At 41.6% G+C, this 25,969-nt stretch overlaps 1 protein-coding gene across 1 annotated transcript in view; it reads right to left on the bottom strand.

The window, feature by feature from the left end:
• The window catches only part of RHAG (Rh associated glycoprotein), a 196,304-nt gene that overhangs the window by 104,428 nt on the left and 65,907 nt on the right, over positions 1-25,969 (bottom strand). The window contains exons 4-6 of the mRNA XM_069605769.1: positions 16,894-17,041; positions 6,861-7,027; positions 2,484-2,621 (exon numbers count right to left, since the gene is read on the bottom strand). Of these exons, the coding sequence (XP_069461870.1) occupies positions 2,484-2,621; positions 6,861-7,027; positions 16,894-17,041 (453 nt within the window). The remainder of the gene's footprint in view (positions 1-2,483; positions 2,622-6,860; positions 7,028-16,893; positions 17,042-25,969) is intronic.

Genomic DNA, 25,969 nt, shown 5'->3' with positions numbered 1-25,969 from the left:
CTTCAGTATACCTAGGTGTTTAGGTATCAGATTTTGAGGGATTGTTTAATGTAAACAGCTGGAGCGTCACATGTATACAAAGCTCACTTGATAAAATCCCTAATAATTTGATACCTAAAAAACTCTTGTTTTTATTTGTATTTGTATTTGTATTTGTATTTATTTATTTATTTATTTATTTATTTATTTATTTATTTATTTATATTGCGCAGCCTGCCCACGGGCATCAGGGCACATGTTTGGAAAGGTTACAGAGGGTTACAGAAGGCAGTTACAAATTACATAATACATAATACATAATATATATACATACATAGAGCAAGGACATATACAAATATTTACAGAGGTAGTTTGTCGGCTCAGTATATACAGCGGTAATCGAGGTTGCGAAGCATGCGATAGGTGTTTACCAAAGGGTGGCCGAAGCTTCGTCTTGCTCATAAAGTCATTGTTTTGCTCTGTATTTGAAGGATTGGAGGGAGGGGACGTTCCTGAGATCATTGGGTAGTGAGTTCCAAAGCTTCGCTGGCAGGACTGGGAAGCTCGAGCCATTATGGTTCATTGTTGGTAACGTTATTTGTGTGTATTTCCTATTTGAGCCCTTCAAGCATCTAGATTGTTGCAAAACCTCAAGATGTGGCACACATATCTTCCAGTAGCTGCTTCAAAGGAACACTTGTGCTTGTTCGTGCATTGTGGCATCCAGGTGCTTGTTTTAGGGCAGCGGGTGCTGGCAAGGGCGGCATGAACTTGGACCAGCCAGAGCTGACATCTTAGTGCTTCCACAAGGGTGGATCAGACCCTCACATGGAAGGGAGGACAGATTTGAATACTAACCTTTCCTTCCCCACACACACACTCTGCAACTCGTAACCTGACAGCTCAAGACACAGCTTGTAAAGGCAGAGGTAAGTTGCTCACGCAAAGAGTTCAGATTCAGCTCTAACTAGGGGTGCGTGAACAGGTTTGGACAGTAGTCAAAGCACGCACATTATGAGTGATGGAGCTCAATTTTGACAAATGAGCAATTTGGTGGTGGGGAGGCATTGTTTGGCTCCCTGCCACCAAATGTTGTTTTTTGCATGGCAGAGTGCAAAAGTGCAGGGCGTGTATGCCACCTTTTGCCCTGTACTTGTGCACTGTGCAAAGTGAGTAAAGGCAGAGTTTAATTTTAATTGTGAGCACCACTTGATAGGCTCGCATGGCAAGCGGCACACGAAATGACAATTAAATACTACCATGCATGCATGGTAAGCAGTGTTCAAAATTATAAACGCTGACCGACATGCGAGCATGTCAGGCAGCGTTTATTTGTTATTCTACATACCGCCTGTCCAGGGGGTAGTGTGGGCATTAAGGTTCTTATTTCCGACAGTATAAACAAGGAATGTTTAGGTTAAACAATAATGTATGGGATGCAACAACAGTGGAAACTCTTAGAATTTGTTTTCAGGTAAGTCGATTAACATTATAGACTAACAAATGGGCAGCTTTTCTTGTGGCCCATAGGCCTATTTGACAAAAACTCTCCTTCTCAAATTACATTTTGCCACAAGTGGCCCACATTACGCTTACCAGCACCATTGTTTCCGGACCGGCCAACTACGGGTCTGCTGGCGGGTGCCGTTCCGCCCACCAGGTACGTTACTAATGGTGCCAGTGCTTCCGTGGTGCCCATTTTCATGGAGTCCTATGGGGCTCCACAGGCATGGGGATCAACATTTTGCCGGCGCCTGACTTACCGGACCACCGGGGCTGTAATGAGCCGGTTATTCCAGCAAGTCAGGCGCCGGTAAATCATTATGGGTCTGGCAGCTACCTGCCGGATTTTCCGGCACGGTTACCGCAGGACTCGTAATGAGGGCCATGAAGTTCGTAGAATAATGACACACTCCATGGCCATTTTAATGTTAGCAAGATTACAAAAGCATTCTATAGCAGGCATGTTTATGTAAGATCTTATCTTGTCATGGAATACAATTAAATTGTGGTTTTCAATATTATACTCAAACGCAATAGGATTTTGGAAAACCTTAGCCAAACATTCCCTTATGCATAAAAGTATCGTTTTTTAGTATAAGGTTCAACATGGAGCACTGTGTTTGTCCTGCCCTCAAAAACATAGCACTTCACCAAGCGGGTGCGGAATACTATGCAGCAACCAGGCCTTGCTCGCACATTTTCTGTTGCAGGTTGTGAGCTATGGTCAGGTCTACGCAGCACAACATCTGTTGTGCGATTTCAGAAAAGTTTAGTGGTTGGCCACCACAAAAGGAGTTTATCAAAGGGATCAGAATCTGGTCAAACAATACAATTTGAGCTGTCTTGTGACCAACACATGCATGAAAAACCTACAAATGAAATTATTTACCTAATGGTAAAGAAAATAACCCGCTCTCTGCAGGAAGATTGCACATCATTTTAGCGATGGCCTTGGCAGCATTTTTCACTCAAATATATGAAGAAAGCAAAGTAGTACTCACAGTCACAAACTTAAAGCCCAGCGTAGAGATGATTCCTGCAATAAAGCCAATGGTCATGGCTCCATACGGGTGGATGTTCATGTCGGCGCATGTCCCCACCGCCACGCCGCCCGCCAGCGTGGCATTTTGGATATGAACCTGTTTTAAACAAAATTGCATTCATGTCCTGAAGAATTAAAATCAATGTTACAAAAGGTGCAAAAAACAAATCATGCACTGCTGCAAACCCTAACAATTCTGCGCATAGCTCTAATTATCTTCCAGCTTCGGCCTAGCTGCTAACATAGGAACACTATCCTACGAACACCTCATCATTCTATTAAAATGCAGCTATATCCCACGACAAACCGGCCTATCTGCACACATAGGCGTCCTACAGGCCCAACGCAGCCAGAACCCAGTCTTGGTGTCCGCCCGCCAGACTGCTCACATTGAACAGATATCACTACCACCACACCTAATGCTAGGATGCAGCTACCATCAGGCAATTACATCGGCTGCACACTTAACTGGTGCACCCAAGCACCCTTCGGCACCTTAGTCTCTCAACTGACCTGGACTACAGTCCCTGAGAGCGTTCAATCTACCACCGCTTTGAGGTTATACAAATGATCTTTAGAGTGCTATATAAATGCCAAATAAGATACATTTTTTCATTATAATGCGCATACTGTGCAAATAGATGCACAGAGTGGACCCATAACCTGACTACCAGCATTAAAACACAGTGCTAGTCCTCCTCTCACAAGCATGCTAATCCCTCAACACAAGTTCTGAGTATTGGGTATTCCTGAAAAGTAACCATGCTCCTGAATCCTCTCGCTCATTCTCCTGAAAATGTTGAAATAGTTCCCTCCACTATTTAAGAACTATTACCGCCTGACTACGCTCTTTCTGTTCAATTGGACTTACATGTGATTTGATCAGTGACATTATGAAAATGAAATCATGGTCAATACGGCGATAAGATTTATCAAGGCAGCTGAATAGGGCTCGATCATGAGGAACCATGTTGGCATTAATTCAAACCATCAGCTGTGGTCACATTTTAAGGAAGAGGGCCACCATAATGGCACATTGTTTGACATCCTCGCATTGTATCTATAGTGTATGCAACAGGACTGACTTATTCACAGGCACTCTAAGAAAATGCTCATATGCTTCTAATGTTAGATATTTGCCATCACCAAACAATCCCATGCACCAGATGCAAAGATGAGATGTTTGCACTTGAATAGGTCACAGGATGTTCTCCCTGCAGTAGTGTAGCACTCCCTGTCATGGAAACCAGAACATAGAATCCCTTGGGGCAGATAAGGAGCAACAAGCTAATCTAGCATCCCCAGTCTCCTGACTACTGGGGGTCTGTAGGAACTTTGTAGGCGTAGGCTCTGCCCTAGATGTTTCACTACTCTGATTACTGTGTGTTGATGAACAGATATTCTGAAAGTTTCAAACCCATCAATGATTTGAGTTTCACTCTTTCAACAATGTTAGTACTGAGCGTAACCCACCTTTTGTCATTGTAAACCCTTTGTATGAAGTGATGTAGGATACCTGCAATAGATTGGGGGATGGTGTTGTGTGTGTGTGTGTGTGTATACTGGGATTCACAATTCAGTATTGATACACAGGAGGAGGAGGGGATGCTGAGTGGCAAGAGGAATCTTGCTCTCAAATGTAGGGAAGAGAAGGCCTTTGCACAGTGGAATTGCCCAGGAGATGTTCTATTGCTCCTGCAGCTCTGGGGTGAGTGGTGTTGATGGAAAAGAGGGAAGTGCACTTGCAAACCTCGTACATTTGAATTTATACCCTCTAAGCCATACCTCCCATGATGGTATATGTGTATGAAACAGGATCTCGTCCCAAATGATTCTCTAAAAATATATCCTCCTGGTCAGAGATCCAGATTTCCCTATGACCCTCGAAAAATATGTGATTAAATAAAGCTTCATTTCATCACCACAGCATACCAATTTTTTGGGCCTAGACAAATTCCTCCGTGTTTCCACCCTCACTTTCACTTGATTGACTCATAGAGTTGCTGCTCTTTTGTTACCCTGTCACTACACCCATGTGTACGGGTGTGTCTCCAGACCACCACCCAGTGCAAGAGTAGAGTTTCCTTTTTTTAGTGTAAGTCAGCATGGCGCTGGCAATATTGCTTGCTTCCGAGCCATGAAACATAGCCACCATTTTGAGAGAGGTTCAGTATCCCACCACAGAGGTAAAGTCCAAAAGTTAAAGCCACCTGCCCCAGTAGAGGCCCGGGTGGTGCTTGGAATTATCTTCACCCCCACCTCCAGGCTCCTTGCCTGAATAGGTCGCATATTTCCTCTCTCTGGAACCGCAGCATATTTCCTAATGGTTACTTCTCCATGCCATGTGGGAAATCCTCGTTTTGCTTAGGCATCACCCACAAAAAGCAGGATGTTCCTAATTGCCAATGCACAACTGTTTTGCTATATTATGGAAGGTGATGCAAGGTTCCACCACTAATGAAGAAACCTTGTAAATGCACATGTTAAAATGCTTTGTAATCCCCAGCAGAAATAAACAAATCATTTCCTTGTACATTTGCTAAGCAATACCTATGGGCTTTGAAGTCTTTTAACCATGTATTTTAATAATGCAATGGAACTGTAGCAGACAAATACAATTACATACATCAAACGCAATCTAAATACAGCACACATGTGGAAAATATATCTATGAGTCAAACAGCACTCATAGCACAAATAAAAAACTACTTAAATATTTATATTAAACAAAATATACATCAGCTGAAACAGTTCCCTTGACTCGTACATAAAAGCTACTGCTATGACAGACCTCTCCTCGGGATGCACTCACATTTCATTGTGGACAAGCTGATTGTCACCGTGCGCCAGCTCTAATATATATTCAATAGTTCTAGAAGAAAGCTAAAGCATTCTCTAACAAGAACTAAAAACTGTTCCCACTGCACCACACAAAGGGGAATGATTGTGCAGGGAACAATGTTTTTACAGTCTGCCACAGGATTGTTTCAATGCAATGTCTTTAATGGAAAAAGAACTTATTCTTGGTAGGTCTCGTAAGTAGTGATAAAAGTGAGCCGGACCGGTCTGAAGCAATGCACCACTACATTTTTTTCACTGTCCATTTTACCACATCAGTTACCGTTAGACTGCCATCTGTTTCACCATACAGTCACAAAGACTGAATGACACCTGAGCTGGATGAAACGTATCTGGCTTCTTCTTAACTAGAAGCTGGAGAAGGTTCTGCAAACACTAAGGGCCTGATTCACAGAAGTGTGCTATAATGGAGCAACCCCACTGGAAAAGACGCTGATAATTAGGCCCTAAGAAATTATCTCTGGCAATATGCCAATTCCCCAGATTTTTGCTTAGACGTTACAGTTGGCCATTTCCATGGATGTTTTGTTAACATTAGTTAACTACATGGCTCTCAAACCCCCTTCATACCAATGAACACGTGTGCAGTTATAGTAGGGGTCTTAGTAACTAGTCACTTGCACTACTGACAGATATACCTATATAATAGGTTATTTATAATGCGCTTAACACAGAGAGGTTTCTGTGCTAAGCACAGACTCGGGTATCGAACCTGTGTTGCTGCACGTCATCCTGCTTCCAAGGCAAGCACATTGCCCCTGAGCTATCCTCACGAGCACAAACACTGCAGGGCCACAGACTATTCAAGCCCCAGGCTCTTTCAGTCTTGAGATCAGGGCTTTGCAATGAAATATCAAATTCTACTCATGACAGCAGCACATTTTTCTAGTGGCAGCCCCTGTTAAATCCGCTGCGCTTCAGCTAGGTGCCAAGTATGGATTCCAGCAGAGTCAAGATCAGCGAGCAGAGATGATTGATTTTACAAGGGCAAATATAAATGTTGCAACTGACAGAAATCATTGAAAAACAATTCAGAGGACCTCAGGACCTCTTTCTTTTGCCTATTCAACCGACTTGGCTATTAACCTGGCCCATCGGCAAACCCTTGACACATGAGTTGCCCCTTGCTCTCTTCTGTCTACCCCGCCCCCACCGGTGTTACAGTTCCACTACTTTTTGGCACACTTCTACCACTTCTTGTAACATTGTCAAAGTAGGACCATATTTATTGAAACAAATATAGTAACCATGGAGAAAAATATATCATTCCCAGACGGGTGCAGAGGCAGATTCACAACATCAATGAACGACTAACGGAGCTGAAACCTGAAAGTCATCAATGTTAGTCCATCAATAGTGCCCCCAAGAGATGGCATCACTATGTGCCAATGAACATTTCAGGGCAGACACTGCTGAATGTGATCTTCATTTTGTGCAAAGAGGTGTGGTGCCTTTTGGCGTGCAATAATGACCTTACCATATCCAGCTTGCCCTTGTGTTCAACCAAGCTTGAGAATGCATATGCTGTCAGGACGCAGGCCGCCAGGGAGAAGTATGTGTTGATAATGGCTCTCTGTTGGTCTATCCCAGCCTCAGCAATGGCAGAGTTGAAACTGGGCCAAAACATCCACAGGAAGACCGTCCCTATATTTGAATAAAAGCAGACCAGACATGACTTTCAACCAGTGTTTGCGCAAACTTCACTCTATAAAATCAGAAGATCTATTCGTGAAACTCGATCACACGCATTCCTACTTTAATCTTTGCTTCCCTAACAGATCCTTATTTATTTTAACACACTTGACTGGATCAGAACTTTTGGAAGATACATAAGGTTATTTGTTTCATGGCTGTGAGGGAAAGCAGGGTAAGTACAATATAAACCTGCCCCCCTAATCCCTAAACCTGATTGGCGACCACATATGAGAAAGGCAATTCCTTGCGTAATTATGATTGTATGCAACTTAGCATTGTATTGTAACCTATCTGTTCTATCCTGTCCCCCCTCCCCTTTTCTCACCCTATTTTTGTAAGGCACTTTAAAAAACTAAGGACTGTCGTCAGACATGAAAGAGTTATCTCCACAGTTATATGTACTACTATCTCTTCCACCCTCCACCCCCTTTTTTAAAAAAAAGAAAAATGGCTTACCATATTTGTGTAAGGCACTTGGAAAAACGAAGGACTGTCTTCAGACATGAAAACGTTATCTCTACTGTTATATGCTATACATGCACTTTCCTGAACTTGCAGGCGTTTATCATTCAGGAGGTCAAGGGCTCTGCATGACTGTTTTTTCCCCCACTGTTCCCCCCTCCTTGAGCGCTTTGAAACCCTTCTTGTGTAAAGGCGCTATACAAATGAACAATAAATAAATAAATAAAAACAATTCTTGAGAGGGTGTTCAGGGGGATCCTTGGATTCTGTGCGAACCCCAGCAAGGAATTAGACCTGACTCTGTACTCTCATGAGTTTCGCTGCATGGATGCAATGAATCTCTTCGGTGCAGAAAAGAATCAGAATCTGGGTGCAAGATGATTACCCTGCGGTTGACATTTTTCACACACACACTCATAAAGATGAGCCTATTCGATTTGCAGGCATTGCACTGGAAGCACGCATTCATCATTACTTCACAATGTTTGGGTATAATCTACACTCAAATGAAGCTGATGACTCACAAAGACAGATGGATTAAGTGTTAACTACCAAATGGAAACTCTGAAGCAAAAATGCACTATTTATAGGTGACATACCCAGTGGCTATAGATAGGGTGCGGGAACAGAAGAAGATGCTGTGAAGGAGAGACGGATCGGGTGATGGGGGAGCTCTGGAGGGGGCGGAAATAGATTTGAGTGGAGCAATCAGCAACTGGTCAGTTGTAACATATAGGGGAGGGTCTTTGGGTCCTGCCTAAAGTGTGGGGTGGAGGTGGGCAAGCTGTATTTGCATTGATTACTTGTTCCAGCAACACATTGCATATTAGGAGAAAGCCTGCGTCCTTGTTTGTCCACTTGCAGGTCTTTGTTTCCAATCTGGTAATATCCTGTCTCCTGGGGTTACATTGACAGCTCAAGTATGCCTTGACACATTACTTTGTGAAAGCACTGGCCACATAGGTAATAACTCCTTTAGCATGCAAAGGTATCTTTGAAATATGCTGTGATGGGAAATTAAAACACAGATGCCCTTATGCATGGTTTTAATAAAACCACAACTCCAAAATGCCAATTCTAGAGTGATGGGTTTCCTTACCTCACTATGCCATATAAGAAGAGCATTGAAAGGCTGATCTCTTGAGTAGCTTGCCCATTTACATATCAGTGAAAGTGTACACATGTGATTGTCACAAAAAAGACTTCTACCCTGAAGGAGTCAAGGATGAGTAGGGTCCATACCAACTACTCACTACTACTCTTCTCCAAGAATACAGCCAGCCAAATCATAAACGTAAAACTGGAACAGTGTAGAGATATACTTCCTTTGCCTTTTGTGGTAACGTGGTCCGACAGAAGGCTATAATCTCAAGATGGGTGCGCATGTGATACAGTAGTGACCCAAACAAACCACAAACGTCCAAATTAAAGGGATGTCCAATGAATGTTCTATAAAAATATATAAACATTAATTAAGCACACCATATGCGAAAATAACTAACTAGAATACACTTCCAAATTCCACCCTTGTGTAAAGAACATATAATATGCAAAGACAGAACAGATGCAGCACTCTGGGTAATGACATAGGGGTGAAAGGCAATCAACAACCAGAATATTGTAAAAAAATTATAGGTTCTTGTTGCAAAAAAAGTTATTAAAGGTGCCTAACCAGTCTCTGGTGCCCAAAGATGGACCGGGGGCAGTAATCTATCAATAATAGCTTTCTTTGTTCTTGGTGGTTCGAACCAGGCTTCTTGGTGCTGTTTATAAGGTTTAAAGCAGGACCCAATGCACTGGTTAAGTTTTTCCAGTGTTAGAGGCTGTCGAGCCGAGGTCAAGTGATGTCCAGAAGACTGAAAAGGTCTATACAATTTTGAAAGGAGTAAGGTTTATTAACATCCCAGCCACCATTATCCTTTGCAGAACTTGAGAATGTAAAAACCGTTTGCGAGAAAAAATAAAATAACTCAGAATAACATACATGTTATGTTATGTTATTTAATTTATAAAGCGCGCCAGGTACCCTAAGCCTTAAGGGTGCTATAACACAGAAAACAACACATTAAAACAACATAGCATAGAGACAGAGGTACAAAATAGGAGGAAGCAGGGGCGGTCAGAAATCGGGAGAAATAGCAATGTTTAAGAAAACAGAACAGTTTTTAGTCCTTTCTTAAAAACATCCGTCAATGTTGTGGCTCTTAACTCCCTTGTAAGAGAGTTCCAGGACTGTGGCGCTGCCGAACCAAATGCAGCATCTCTTGATTTCTTAGTTTTAAGACGTGGGGTCAGAAGAGTGTACGACTCATCGGATCTGAGGTTTCTGGTGTTTTTCTTAAGGGAAATGAGTTCTTTCAGACAGGCCGGCATGGAACCATGCACAAATTTATGTGTGATGAGAAGCAATCTGAATGATACTCTGGCCTGAACAGGGAGCCAATGCAGGCTCCTATATGCTTCAGATACGTGGCCTCTTTTAGCAAGACGTTTGACAACTCAGGCTGCACCATTTTGTATGACCTGGAGTCAGTGAAAATCAGATAAGGATAAGCCAACCACGAGACTACAACAGTAATAGATCTTAGTACCGATGATAGCCCTTGCCAGGGTTTCAGAATTATTTTCTGGTACAATTGGCCTAAGGTAACGAAAGAAGGCGAGGAGACCAGGCCGTTTACCTGAGCCTTCATATTAATATATTTATCCAGATAGATCCCCAAGGTTTTTACTTTACTCATGACTTCAATGGTGCAATTATTGATGGTGAAGTTCTTATAGCAGAGGCCCAGCTTCGCAAGTTTGTTTTCTGAACCCACTAAGAGAAGCTCAGTTTTTGCACTATTAATGGCTAAGCCATTCGTCACCATCCAATCCTGGATCTTTTGATAAATGTAGTTAATCAGTTTCTCATCCTCCACATGGGCTCCTGTTATCGGGATGACACACTGTGTGTCATCTGCATAATTTGTAAAAATGATCCCCTCCTCTTCCAACATCTGCAAGAAGGGGATCATGAAAATGTTGTAGAAACAGGGCGACACGCAAGCCCCCTGAGGGACGCCGTACGTGAGGATAAAAGGTTTTGCTTCTGCACTATCGCTGGCCACTCTGACTTGCCTACCCTTCAAAAAGGAAGTGGTCCAATCCACAGCTGCTTGGGAAAAGTGAGCATTATTTTTTAACCTGGTGGATAGGATGCAATAATCCACCAGGTCAAAAGCTGCTGACAAATCAAGGATCATAAGAAGCGATATGTGACCGCAATCCATCCTGTGATGGAGATGGGACTTAAGAGCCAGTAGAGCCGTTTCAGTTCCGTGATTTGTGCGGAAACCTGACTGATATCATGATAGATATGATTTTGCTCCACAAAAGAGGAGATCTGATTATATGCCACTCTATAAAAGATCTTTAATAAAAAGGTGGTATTAGTGATCAGTCGATAATTTGAGGCAGTCAGAGGACAAATATTTGGTTTCTTCAGTAAGGGGGTAATCTAGGCATTCTTGATGTTGTCTGGAACCCTATTCGTGGCAAAGGAGGAATCGACAAATTTCGTCAGTGCCGGGATAAGGGTAGGAGAGCATTCTCTAATTATAACTGTGGAGCAGGGGTCTCCTTTACAGCTAGTGCCTTTAAGCTGTTTTCGATATGATGTATGTGCCTTCATTAAAATTGAGGCAATAGTTATATTTAATTTGGCTATTTGTTGAACTGCACTTTCATTAATATTGTCAAAAACCCAGAAAGCATTGTCTTACCTTTATAATACTTACACAGTAAACATCAGTAGGGAAAACATTGAAACACTAGCAGTCACACAGTATGGTGTTTAATCAAGGCTATTAAAATAAACTATGGACACTTCACAATATCAATGCACCTAACACTGATCTCACCATTCCTCAAAAACTTCACCCCCATTTGTAACATTAAATTAACATCTTAAATCTTAGCAAGGACTTCTGAAAGGTTTTCTTTTTTCAACTTTCCTTCAGTGACTTCAATAGAGTACCCCAGCATATTTGCTAATAGTCTGGTTCCATACTGATTTTTGGGATAAGGGAAGGCCTTTTACTTTCTCACCCGATCAACTCACATTGATTTGGGTGCACTGTTCAGCCTCTATGGTTATCAATGTAGGGATGGTCTCTCTAGTGTTCTTGCCACCATTGTTCTCACACTGTAGCACATCCCATTTTTACCATTTCCTGGTTCGCTACTGCATTCATTTTTTCTGTGATCATTTCCTGTTGTGTACCATATACTCAATATGGCTGCTCCTCATGGTGCCCTGTTTTTTGTACTACTACCTTTTGTGGTTGGACATATCTATTAACACTTTCACAGGCAGAGGTGTTGCTAGGGGGGGTGAGGGGGCTATAGACCTGGGCCATTTGGTTGTAGCCTTAAAGGAAGCTCAGGGGCTACAACAAAAAGGCTAGCTAGCCCCGAGTCCCAACAGTCCTGATATTAGCATAGCCTTGGATCTTTCCCAGACCTAGCAACACCCCATTCACAGGGGTCTTGCACAGGGAGCCAGGTCAGTGCTTTGAGAGCCTGAACAAATTGAAGCTGGGGATTGGGTCTGTCTGGACCCAATCCACTTTCCTACCACAGTGGATCTTGATGCTAAGCAGATGTGAGGGAGCTGGCTGTCCATGTTTTGAGAGGCTCTATCTGTTTAAATGTTGCATGTTCCTTCTATAGTAGGGTTGGGGTCACTTCCCATCCTTGATATGGATATCTGGAGCCATAGTTTATGTTGCCCAAAGGAACTAAGAGGTAACAGACTGAAGGTATTATGGCTAGGCAGAAGACTGCAACAGTGACATGAATTGTTCAGGTCAATCACCAGGAACCTCTGGATCTTTTCTTCTACAACAAAGGGGAACCTACACTGGGTTCCCCCTGCCATAAACTACAGACCACTTACTTTGGGGATTTCAAAGTATTCATGGGTCACCCGAAGGTCTACACTACCCAGAGAAGCGACTGTGCTCCTGTTTGATCATCTTCTGGTTCTCTCAAAACTGATCACACTGCTAATGCAGCTCTACTCTGAGAAGAGGTGGCAGTCTGGAGCCTCTGTTCACTTGCCCTTGTGCCAGTGCCTGCTCATCTTGAAATGTTGCCATTCAACTTAATCTCCCATCCGTCATCTCTGAGGATAAGTCCAACATTGTGGGATTAGAAGCAGACACTTTTCATCTTTGTCAGTCCTGTCCAGCCTGATGCTACATCGAAACAATGTTTCTGCCAAAGACCAGAAATGCTACCTGCTGGAACTCAATCCGACACCTCGAACAAGCACTGCACAAGTGATCGCTGGATGTACAGCAACGAGAATAATCGTGTAAGAGTACTCAGAATTTAGTGTTTTCTTATAAAATCAGAATTATTGATGGGAATTATCATAGATATTTTTTGCTCACCAGCCCCATCTGTGCTCAAAGGGGCATACCATCCATCCCTACAGCTACCCATACGTGATAGTAAATGTTGGAGCCTTGGTCTTGAATTCCTCCTTGGGGCCCATCTAGTGTGTTAGGAGCTGCTACTTCCCTTTGCATCTCTGATTAGTCATGGAAATTATGACACATCATGGAATACATTTCCAATCCTATGCTTACGATACTCAGGTTTTCATTACAATTGACAAGGTCGAGGAAACCTTTGCCAAGATCAGTGAATGTCTTTTGGAGATTAGTGATAGGATGGCCTCCAATCAACTGCAACTGAATGCAACCAAGTCAGCGTTTATCATGTTTGGGCCCGAGCATCTTTCGGCCACCATAAAAAAAAACGGTCACTTCCTAAATTACTGGGAGTTGAATTTAAGTTTGCTATCAAAGTTAAAAACATTGGCTGCATCTGCCAGGGCAACATGGGTAGTGAAAGCCAGGTTGGAGTCAAGGTGAAAGCTATTGTGTACTCCCTGAGACTTCTCCAGCAAGCTCTCCCATATATTCTGGAAGAGGATCATGCTTTGGTGGTGGGAGCACTCACACATGGCCACTTAGGCTATTGCAATAGTCAACTGATGGGCCTTTCAAAAAAACAACTTAGTAGACTGCACAGAGCTCAGAATGCAAGGTCAGGTTGATTTATGAACTAAATAAATCCTCTCACCTGTCCCCCTCACGCCGTTTACTTCATTGGTTATCAGTAGATGACTGTATTCAATTCAAGGTAGCATGTTTGGTGTTTAAGTGCTTGAATAATCTAGCACTGGATTACCTGAAATATATGCTTAGGCAGTATCAACCGTTGAGATGTCTATGCTCAAGGGACTATGCTCTGTTAATTATACCTTCATCTTCATTTGTGTCTAGAGGGGATAGAAAATTCTCTGTGTTTGTTCCTAGACTCTGGAACAGTTTACCAGGGAGATTAGGACTTTGGACTCACTGCTTAAGTTTCGGAAAGCTCTGAAAACGTTTTTTGCTGTCCTCCTGGATGAAATATGGGTATTATTACAATTCTGGCAATTTGTTTTTAGCATAAGGTCACCTGCGCCACTTTATGATTTGGTCAGTTTCAAGCACGTTATTCATTCCTCAAATCAAATCAAATCAAATCAGTGGGACATGCGTTTTCTACAACTTGTGTTTTCCCAATATAAAACTGCCTCTAGTGTACTGAGCCTAAAACCTCCTCCCTTAAACATCTACAAACTGACTTTACACTTACCTACCTGGAACAGTGTTGCCTGTGCTCCTAGAGTAGGTAAGGATTTATTAAGCTTACCTTTGGTGCTGCCTTATGATTATATGGTGTATGGTGTTATGTGTGTAATAATTATTTTCTCACTCACTTAAGCTCCTAACATTATCGGTTTGCATTTGTATGCTATTTGACTGTGCTAATAAAACATTAGGTGGGGATCCAATTGACCAGCCCACTTTAGATGTATAGATGGCTATATATGTTAATAGTGTTTACTTAACATCATTAGTATGTTATGCTAAGGCAACATGTTGATAAGTAAGTAGATTATATTAGTACTCCCTAGCTAGTGTGGACCTCTGATATGACCTATAATTGTGAAATTTTACTTTACAGGAAGCCTGCATGCTACAAAGTCCAAGCCTTACTGCTCTGTGACTTTAGAAATGAGAGTTTGATTAGACTTAGTGTAAACATTGAAGGATCACCAGAGCAGTTTTTGAGAAAGCTCTAATAGAATGAGTGTGGCTAATGCTGATTTCCTTGCTACGAGTCAGGATTTCGATGACCCGGGGCCTCAGAAAGTGCCCAACTTGATATTTATCCAAATGTGTGTTCAGCGCTGGCCCAACACAGATGGTCTCAGAGTGCATTACAAGGTTCAACGGTTAAAAAGGATGGAGGTGAAGTAAACGTTACTAAATGTTTTCAGGATATTATAAAAGGATTAAGATAGACAAATGGTAGCAGAGAAGGTGGAGGGGCAGCGTTATTTTTTGGGAAACATGTATGTTTTGAGGCTCCTTCTGAAAGTGATGATGGAGGGTCAATGCACATTTGAAGAGGGTGTTCCATGCCACGTGTTCCCAGTGGGTCAATGCTTGCTTTTCTGTGCACACTGGTCTGTAGAGTAAAATGAACAGGAGATGCTGGCTTGCCTGCCTGGTGTTTGTGTGGGTTTGAGTTTGTTGTGAAGGGAAGATGGGGTTTTGTGGTGAATGGCTTTGAAAACAATGCAGAATCTTTTGGAGGCAATTCATTAGGGTACGGGAGCCATTTGAGCTGGGCAAGAGCTGGGCCATTGAGTACAGGTTTTGGAAGGAGGAGGATGAGCGTGACAGCTGTGTTTTTTTATGGCTTGCAGGGGAGAAAGTGATCTGCAGGGACGTCCATTGAGGAGAGCATTGCCATAGTCCAGCGTGGAGAAAACTAGTACTTGGATTGTTGTGCAGCAGTCTTTACAAGAAGGAATGTGTATGATCATTCATAGGAGTTGTAGTTTTAGATTGCATGTTTGGGTGACACAGCTATGTTTTGTGTGAAGTAAAGGTGGGTGGTTGACGGTGAAGTCAACGGATTTAACAGGTGTGGAGAGGGATGTGTGTGGGTTGTCTTTGGTGAGTTCTTTGATCAAGGAGGTGAGTATGGGTTTGTGTCTGGGGTGGCAGATGAGGAGGCATTCCATTTTGGAAAAGTTGAGCTTGAGGAATTGGGTGGCAATTCCAGTGGTGATGATGGAGTGAAATGTTTTGAGGATAGGAAGTTAAGTTGTGAGGGGGATGAGATGTGGGTATGTTTGTGTGTCATCTGCATACTGGTGGAAATGGATGCTGTGTTTGCAGAGGGTCTCTCCAAGGGATTCAACATATAGGTTGAAGAGGAGTGGAGAAGGGGAGGAGCCTTGTGGGACCCCGTACTTATCCAGGATGGGGTCAGACCGAAAATGGAGGCAACGCTTGTCCGGTCCGTAAGGAAGGAGTCAAACCAGTCGAAATGCGATTTAAACAACTCTAGTCACTCTCAAAAAAGTACAGCATGAACAAAGATACGGATAATAAAAACACAAAAACAAATCTTCCTGAGCATTAAATCATTTCAGGACACCTGATGGAAAAGAGGATTAAACTGAATCTGCTGTCCATCCCCCACCATGGCTTTTGGTCTAGAAGATGAAGCCACACATTGAAAATGTGTACACCATTAGAGAACCTCAGGACTGCTTGCTAGCAAAGGCAGACTAACTCTGATAAATGCTGGATTTATGTCTGTCAAACTTGTGAAAAAAATACTTTGGGGTCTACAACTTCAGAAGATGACAATAAGTTAGATAGTATCTGAACACCACCCAGTATGTAAACATCTTACAAGAATAAGAGACTCTTCCTTTAACCCCATAACATGAGCTTGTATTAATAGTAATTTCTAATGTGACAATGGTCAAACTGGACATTTTCCTCCACTATTTGAACTCATTAGTCCTCTTTGAACCCCTCCCATCCTCCCATCCCTTTACATCATAGTTCCTTTAGCTCAGAATGCTTGCATGTCATGAGGAACTAACAACATTAAACGATGACATTATATATTCCTTTACATCTCGATTCATAACGGACTAAAATCTAACCATCAGCACATATTCTTAAACAAACACTGGAGACTCTTATGTACCAAACATCTGTTCATATAATCAACATCCTTACTGCTCCCATGTTTCTTTTCTGTAAAACATACTCACCATCTTGTATCACACCAGAATCATGTTTGATTTCATGTTTAGTATCCAATAGTTTCTTGAAGCATGTGTGTTCTCATTCGAAATCAGTAGCCTTCAGTCTAAGGACACATCTGTATTTATTTAAAATCACAAATACACAGTCAACAAAACAGGCTATATAACATACCAATCATTGCAAATAAATCTGAGTGGTAAACAGAGCCTTCATTCTCATGGCCATTTTTCAGGGCTGGGCGGTACAAGACTCGAGCTGCAGCTAGACCAAAATAGGCTCCGAATGCATGAATGATCATTGATGCTCCAACGTCAAAAGCCTACAGAAAAAAAAATATATTAAGCAGTCAACAATGTGTGTGTGTATGCACATTTATATATCACCTTGAGGGGAATCAATGCAGGACTCCAGTCAGCACATGCAAAAACAGAAAATTAAAACAAACAGATGTGTCACACAATAATGTGTCTAGTAAAACCACCGCAGAACCAAGTCAGATGTTGATGTGTTCTTAGATTAACAATGTTATTACTAACATCGTAGGCTAGCATTTTAGAAGTTAATAATGTTACATAAACATTGTTTGCAATGGGAAGCAAGACAGACCAAATAATACAGATTTGTACATGGACATCCTTTGTAAGTTACCCATCTCCAAGAACATTCAATATTCACTCATACCATAATCCTATGACTGAGCATGGGGGTGGAGTGATATAAGTGACATTTCTTACAAGAAACAATCTTGCATAAAGATTTTTTCTTGAAAGACATCAGTGCAAAACAAGCTCATACAGCACAACATGTAATATAAATGTAACATTTATAGATTGTGCTGCTTCACAAATTGAGCAGGTCCATCATTAAAGATTTGAGATGTATAGTCAACAGGAGGGTTCAATATTGAGGTAGGTCAACGGACACACTTTGCCAGTCACATAGTATGACATATTTATGCAGTACGTGTAGGAATTCTGGACACTATACATATAGTAGGAGCACAGAGGAGAGCATTCTGAAACTGGGGAGAGCTTCAAGAAAAAACACATCATGTTCATGTGGATGGATTAAAGAGATACGCCAATTTAAACTTAAGGACAGTGGAAGGGAAAATTCATGTTCCAGGAGATGATTACGGGAAAATAAACAGTGCAATCTCACACCATGCAAAAGTGGGGTATCAAATCAATCCAACTTCTTTAAAAAAATCTGAGTTGTGGGTGCAATGATATGAATAACATTTCTGTGCTTTCAGCTTGCCATTCTTTAACAATCATAATCTCATTAAACTGTTCCAAAAGTGTTTTCACAGAAGTACTTAGCATTGGGCTGTGATATGATGATGTTCATAGCGGAGCCTAATGAACATATGTTTGATAATGGGTATTTTCTGAATTCCATAGCTATTTGATAAGGACGGTGAGATGAGAGGAAGTTTAAAGGACTCATTTCTGTTCCCATTAAAATAGAGCACCTGTAAATCACATATACCCCTCACAGCACAGTGGCACTCTTTTAGTGAAAAGGAAGAGAAGAAACTATACCTATGTAATATAAATTCTGCAGTCATTTTTACAGGTTGGGTTGCAGAAGTGAGATTATGTGTGCCCTTAATCAAAAACACAGCTTCCCTAAACCAAAACCTTCAGAATTGTAATGCAAGTTAGGGTAAGCCTACTGTACACTTCACACAAAGGTTAGCAACCCACAGTGTCAGATCTACATAGGAAAAGTGAGACATGCAACAAGTCTCTGATTCTATAAATAGCTGCTATTATTAGGGAAAGTAAAATTATTTGATTTGTAAATTAGACTGTATGTGCAATTTGGAGATAATTTTGTGAAGTCAAAGATGTTGATATACTGACAGAGAAGGGGTAGATGTGTTAAGATATTTGCCAATTTGATCCTGGAATGGAATGCATGTGTGTGAGAAATAGTGAGATTCACATAGGCAAATTAATGTTTCTGTAGATAAGCTGCCTGTTATTGTGTAACATTGTGGTGATTACCCCTGCATGAGGTCCAGGGACCACTTGTAATTACTCTATTTAAATAACTTGGAGTTTTGAACAAACTGCCTGTTTCTTGCCCAGAATTGTGGAGGTGGAGGGGTTTACATTTGGGGACATGAAATCCAGGTGGCCACTAAATGAGCGAACTCAAATAATAAGATATGCGCCACAATATATCTTACACTTCCAAGTATCCGGGGTGACCAGTTTTTCCAAGCCTTTGGAACTGCCTGGAGAGAATGTTTGTGAAGATTGCAGATGCGGGAGTGGTTGGTGAAAGGAGAGATGGCTGCACGGATTAGGGTGAGTGATGAGTGCACACAAAGGAGCAAGTGTGGCAAATGAGTGTAGAGAAATGTACAGTAAAAGAGGGGTTAAGCCAATTGATGCTGTATGAGATGAGATTGAAGAAAGAGGGAGGGATATCAGGCATGTGAACATGAGAATGGGAAAAGAGAGGTGGAGGATGAGACTGTGAGGTGAAAGACTGGTCAGACAGTAGTGTTGAGACCAGATTATCGGTGAGATGGCAGTAAGGGCAGAGGGTAGTAGCACTGGAGATGGAACGATGGTGTGGGCTGCAAGGTCTAGAAGTAGAGTTACACATTTGGAGTGAGGATAGTGAGAGGGTAGGCACTGAGAAAGGAGTACTAAGAATTCAAATTAAACAACTGATTTTAAATAGAGTGCTTCTGCACGCGTTGCACGCGTGCTGACTAGATACACAGTTCAACTCAGGTAACTTCAAAACTGGGGTGACCACCACACCATTTTGGTAACACCAGTGAAGCTCGCCACCCTCTACGAGATTCATTTTTGCAAACCAGGCAGACATTTCAAGTTTTTGAGTAGAATGTCCTGAATGTGTTGCCCTGTGTCTAACTCATACAATGTTTGTATTGTGTTTCTTATTAAATGTAACAATAGTCATCCTATTTACTTTTGCTGAGCTCCTATCTATTATTGTATGGACCGTGCAATGCCCCATAGCTCTAGCCCTACAAGCCCTTGTTCCAGTGGAATCATTGTTTCTTTATAAATGGTCTTACATTGGAAAGATTCATTCTGGTGTATTAAGCAGCAGCAGCAGAAGCAGCAGCAATTGGTTCTGTTTAGAGTGCACTACATTAACTAACGTTTCTCAGTCCCAATAAATGTGTTCAAAAACAAATAAAGGAATCATCTTGGTACAACATAGTGTGTCCTTTTTACCAACATCTGAGCAATATTTCTGTTGGATGAGTGTTAGAGAGACAGTCCCAGCATTAGTGTGTGTGCTTGTCAGGAGCATTGAATTGCTGGGGTCATGTACTGATCAAACCACTAGAATTTCTATAGTGTGCACTGAACAAACCTGCATGCCACACTTTGAAGCTCATATAATATTTGATATACAATAAATACATCAATAAATAAAATACTGTGCACTTGAAGTGATATTACTATGAAGGAGCTGTCATCGTACTCAGACACTGCTCTTTCAACTTCTGTCACTCACTCACTCACTCACACACTTGCTTACTCACTGTATAATCCACCATATATTCAGGCAGTCAGACAAGCAGGAGGTCCGACAATATGCCACTCTGTCTAGTTCATTAGGTCAGCAGAATTAAGTAGTGAGCTAATCAGTAAATCCATCAGAATGGTTGTCCAGTTTCTCAGTCATGCAATTGGATGTATGGTCAATCAGTCCATGCAGTAAATAAATCAGCAAATACATCCTCAGTCAAGTTGATGTAGTCAGCCAATCAGTATGATTTCTCAGTCAGTCAGCCCTTTAAATACTTTCATAGCCAGTTAGTCTGATCTGAATAGTCATCTAATCTAATCTGTCCTGTCATTTCATTTTGCCAGTCAGGCAGTCCAACCAACCAACCAATAAATCCATTCAGATTTCTGATATTTAAAGGCAGTTCCAAGACACAAAATAAACTTCCCCTGGCCACGTTGGGCCTAAAAGTGAAGAAATACTTTCTGGTAATTGGAAAGCACAGTGGGAGTGGCGGAGAAAAGGACAGTAGGTCATTGCAACTGCAAAACCATGACAACGCTGGTTCATTTGCTAAAATAGAGAGAGACCACGGAAATGTGTGCATTCTGCAGCTTGGAACAAGGAACATTTTAAATATGAAACTGCACTGTAGAAGGGTATTCAAAGGCACACAGTAAATAAGCTGTGAGGAGGATGATGGAAACATTGTATTGGATGGGATACAAGACATGGAAGCAGGCACCATCTAATAGAAATAAACATATTTTTTAAAATCACCCGTTTCTGTTAATAAGCATTCATAAACGTGTGCTGAACACCCAAACTGCTCACATTACCCCATCAGATGCAAGGGTCAAGCTCTGTTCTATTCTCTATAGGACGTTGCAGCAGTGTCTGGGAAGGAATGTATGGGGTTAGGTGCTAAGAACTTTGTAATCAGAGAGACAGCCCGTAATGGGTGAATTTTGGAAAATAGTTGGAATTGGAAACTCAATTTGTGGTCTCCATCCCTGAGCTAATGATAACTGACATTGTACAGAGACTGCCACATGATGCTAAAGGGGGGAGCTATATAATCTTGTCAGGAAGACAAGAACATTTCTGCAGGCCTGAAAATGTGATGATAAATTTCAAGAAAATGTCACGAAGAAGAGATGCAGGGTGCTGAGAGCTTGTTGAATAAGATACATGTATATAACATCTTGTGACATTAAATTTTCCCCTGCTTGAATAAATCACGCAAATCTGTGATTTGAAACCGCAACATCGTGCTGAAATGAGACATATTTCATTATGTCTGGCATCATTAGACAATTTCGGAAACATGTAGTTTGTGACTCATATTTGTGAATAATAAAATGTTGCCATGTTGTCGTTTTTAAGGTCATAACTGAAGTGGTCAAAATGCTATTTCAAAGGGGTGGAGTCATAACTCTCAAGGCGATGATGCTCAGTAACTAAACAGGATTAATCAGAGAAAAGGGGAGGACAGTAGATGTCCAATCAAGATCAAGAGCCAATAAACTGGCACCAATGGAAAAAAGGGGAGAGCTATCTGAAATCAAGTATGAACTTCTGAAAAAAATGTGTTGGAGAACGAGGATTACCTGAAGTGGTAATAACCCCCTCTGAGAAGAGTTTATTGCTATTAGTACCCTAATGTTTAAGGGATTCCAGAAGGCATCCACAAAATTAACAAATTGTACTTTCATTTAATCCTCTTATTGCCAACACCTCTTCTGTTTGCAAGAGATTAAATCTAAACCTTATAAACGTGTCTTGATATCGCCTAACCGAACAATGTCTTAGCTAATTCTCTGGAGTCCCCCTCTTCTTACTCTCCAGTCCTATTTCCTTTAATATGCAGTAATTAGATCTCATTTCACCTATCTGTATCCAGTCTGCATCCATGATCTTCTGCTTTGCATATCCAGGATTAGTCAGCAACAAGTCCAGAGGCACCTCGTAGCGATCCATGATCGCTTTACTATTTGCTTTAAACTTAGCTAAAATGTACCCCTCCCTCATTTTGTTATTCATCTGACTACCCATTAGTGCATTAAAGATATTTTTTTGTGCCAACCAATGTTTTCCGATATAACAAAATGGTTCTCAAATGTGTTATTGCCGACAAGGAATTCAAGCCTAATTTAAAACAAATCATTGTCAAGGGTACACAATTAGGTAGCATTAATGCTTTCCTCAGTATAAAGGTTAACAATTCATCTAATTCCAGATTAATGGTTTTAGACATGATTTCCAGCCCCTGTGCTAACACTGTGATCACCTTAGATCTGTAAAATTGCACAAGTGGTTGTATGGTGAAGCAGCAATATTTTTTGGCAATAAATGACATTTGTGCCGCTAACTGACAACCTTTGGCCCAAAAACACCTTTTGTAATTCCTAATCTCTTTAGGCCTAGTGAGCCTAAACCCCAGATATTTCGACGTTGGAACCAAAGGTAGGATTGATCCACCCATTGGCCACTTAAAGTCAGCCGTTTTATGTTTACGTTTATACCACATGATGTTAGATTTTTTTGGGCTGGTGGTCAAACCATTTAATTTGGCATATTCCTTGAAACGAGAAAGAAGCCTTTGTAGTCCCAGCAGCATTCTATCTAACAGCAAAATGATGTCAGTGTAAGCCACACAAAAGCATCTTACATCATTTCATTTTAGAGCAACAAAGGAGGCATCCTTCACGAATTCCACCAGATATGCCAAATAAAGATTAAAGATGCACGGGACAAATACACCCCCCTCCCTCAATCCGCGCATTGTACTTTTGACTTCAAGACCTCCCCCTTCAAATTCAGTCTTATTTTCATATCTTCATACCCTTATGCAAAAAGATGAGGATTTCCAAAATATAAGGTGGTATACCCCGATTTGAGAGCTTCTCCCAGAGTCTTGCTCTGTCAACGCTATCAAATGCAAGACTCAGGTCTATGCTTGCAACATATAAAGGGTCCTACCCCGCCATACATGCTTGGTCAATTAATTTTTGAATAAGAAATCCACTTGCTTCAGTGCCCGTTCCCCGCCTAAAACCCATCTGGAATTTTGAAAGTATCTCTGTATTACTACACCAAAATTAAATTTCCTTTAATAAGCACCTTGCAACAATGTTGCTTTCAATATCCATTAGGGCAATAGGCCTATAGCTTGATGGTTCCCTAAGACTTCCTTTTTTATAGCTCGGAACAATTATGGATGTAGCCCAAGAAGACTGGATTGTTTCAGTTTTAACTACACTTAGGAAGAGAATGTGTAGCAAATTGGCACATACTATGTTGTCCTGTTTCAGGATAATGTTACACAAACCGTTTGAACTGGGGGCGCGTGAGTTCTATCCTGCTTTTATAATTTCTTCCAGATTTGGTACCGATATATCCAAAGTCAACCCCCCAGTCGCCTCGCTGGTCAGTTCTGAGTGGACCCCTCTGTAGAGACTTAAGAAGTAATTCACCCAAACATCTTGCGATATCGGATTGGCCATAGCTAATTCAGCCATCCCCCTCTAATAGTTAATTATATCCCAAAAATGGCTGGTATTTTTTTTAATACTGCTTCGAGCATTGATTCCCACTCACTTTCGAGAAGGAGATACCCATGGCTTTCGTGGCAATTTTTGTTGCCTGTTCACTTTTTTTTATACAAGCGATCTTAATTAGCTCTCTTAGGTGACTATTTTTTACTTCTCTAATCTTCCTAGCATCTTTGTCTTCCTTACTTGGACCTCCTCCACATATACATGGGGTCGATTAGAACGGTAACCCCTCTCTCTGGTTTTAGTGGACAAAGACGTCTTTTCCATAATGAACATAGGAAAGAATTCAACATCCAGTTCCTTAATCGTAATCCGTAAAAGTAGTTTTGTCCCACAAACTCCTGATAAGCCGATTTATAAACTCCATACTCTTTTTTTTCCAACCTTATTTAATATAATATTTTTAGAACTGGTCTTTTTGGGATGTAGAATAATCAAATTGAAGTTTAGACTTAATTTATTGTGATGACTGATGTGACTACTAATTAGCTTGAGACAGTCTGCACCTCGACATAGGCCCTCTGATCCAACCACTTAGTCCTACCATGAGTAGGAGTCATTTCTACTTAGGAGCCGAGTGGGGTCCACGGGTATGTCTCCATGCGTATATTCATTTAACATTAACAAGCCCCACCCTTCCCAGAATTCCATCCTATAATTTCCCTGTTCAATTTGAAGGGATGCGTAAGGGCTTGTAAAATTGTGTTCTCTGCCTATCCCCAAATTAAGAGGGAGACAATGCGAGTTGAAGTCCCCCATCATTAAGACTTCTGATTCAGGATATTCCATTTTAAATGACACCATCAATTCATCCAATGACGCAAGCATATCCATAATTTCACAATGGGAAGAAAGCTAATACACATGAATTATTAAAACACATGTGTAGGTTGAGTCTAAATTCAATTTCAAAATAAACCCGAAGATGCCTCTATTGTCATTCGATATTAAGCTATCCTAGATACCCACCCCCTGCTTAATGCAAGTGCATAATCCCCCCAATGGACGGCCCGCAGTTACTCTAGTCGCCCCTTGTTGGAAGCAAGAGTAGCCATCCCAGATTAGGTCATCTGTGGCGCAGGTTTCTTGCAGACACGCTATTGCGTAATCATTTAAAAGGTCTGTCACATTCATGTCACTAGTTAGTTTGCCATAGCCCCTAATGTTCCTTGTTACCAGCTTCAGACTCTTTGAATAAACCACCTCCTACAAGTCCATCTGACTGTGGACTCTGTTATTTTCACAAGACCTCACATCACCAGCTCTGAATTACAGAAGGCCAAACATATTTTTCTGGAGCCACATTTGATCCACACCCCCCCTTGTTACTCCATCAGCGCCTTTACCCTGCACACCCGTTGACTGCAGCTTTTTTATCTTCTGAAGGTCAACAGTCATTACCAAGAACCCCAGATTCATCAATCTCTCTCTCTCTCTCAGAGAGTATCAAGTCAAACAACAATTTTGATTTAAAATAAACGATTGAACAATTTGGCTCTGCTTTGACTCAAAACTCAACCGTCTCAATGTCTGTTCTACAGATTGCCCTTAAGCTTGGTATTTGTTCCGATATCAGGAGTGCATTGCTTCTGTTCAAGCAAACATTCTGGAAACTCCCAAACAAATGTGTATGCATAATTTGGAGGCCCCTCCCATGCTGTTACGCTCTCTCCCTGTTCTTCCGAAGAAATTGCTTTGCGTAAGATGCTTATAACTTCCTTCATCTACTTCCATAGGTTTAGCATTTCTTGCTAATAAGGGAAACTCACCACATCCCACCTTTCCCCATTTTCCTTCCTGCCCGGGGCGTATCACCTTCCCTAAGTACTGAAATTGTTGGTCAAGCAAAAGCGGTTGTCATGCCACTCGTAAGGTGGTTTATGCATGGATTTCAACAAGGCAACCAGATTTGTACTCTCCTGTGATCTTTGTCCCCAGGGCCTCTGTACACTAACATCACTTCTCACTTTATAGGGATCCCCTTTATCGTCCCCCCACTCTTTTGCTGGTTGATCTTGGGGTACATCACCCCAGGTGTCCTTGGTCCACTGTGTTGCACGGCCAGACACCTAGGTCGAGCAATCCCTTCTCTGAGATTGCACCATCCAATCCCTGTTCTCCACATACCTCTGGTCATCCCCAGTTGAGCCCAAATTAACCACCCCCCAACATTTGGATTGAAC

This window comes from Ambystoma mexicanum, chromosome 4p, assembly GCF_040938575.1.
Source record: "Ambystoma mexicanum isolate Mex_15411 chromosome 4p, UKY_AmexF1_1, whole genome shotgun sequence".
NCBI classification, from domain to species: Eukaryota; Metazoa; Chordata; class Amphibia; order Caudata; family Ambystomatidae; genus Ambystoma; species Ambystoma mexicanum.
The sequence above is the reverse complement of the archived record's forward strand: the minus strand, read 5'-3'. Positions and strand labels throughout refer to the sequence as shown.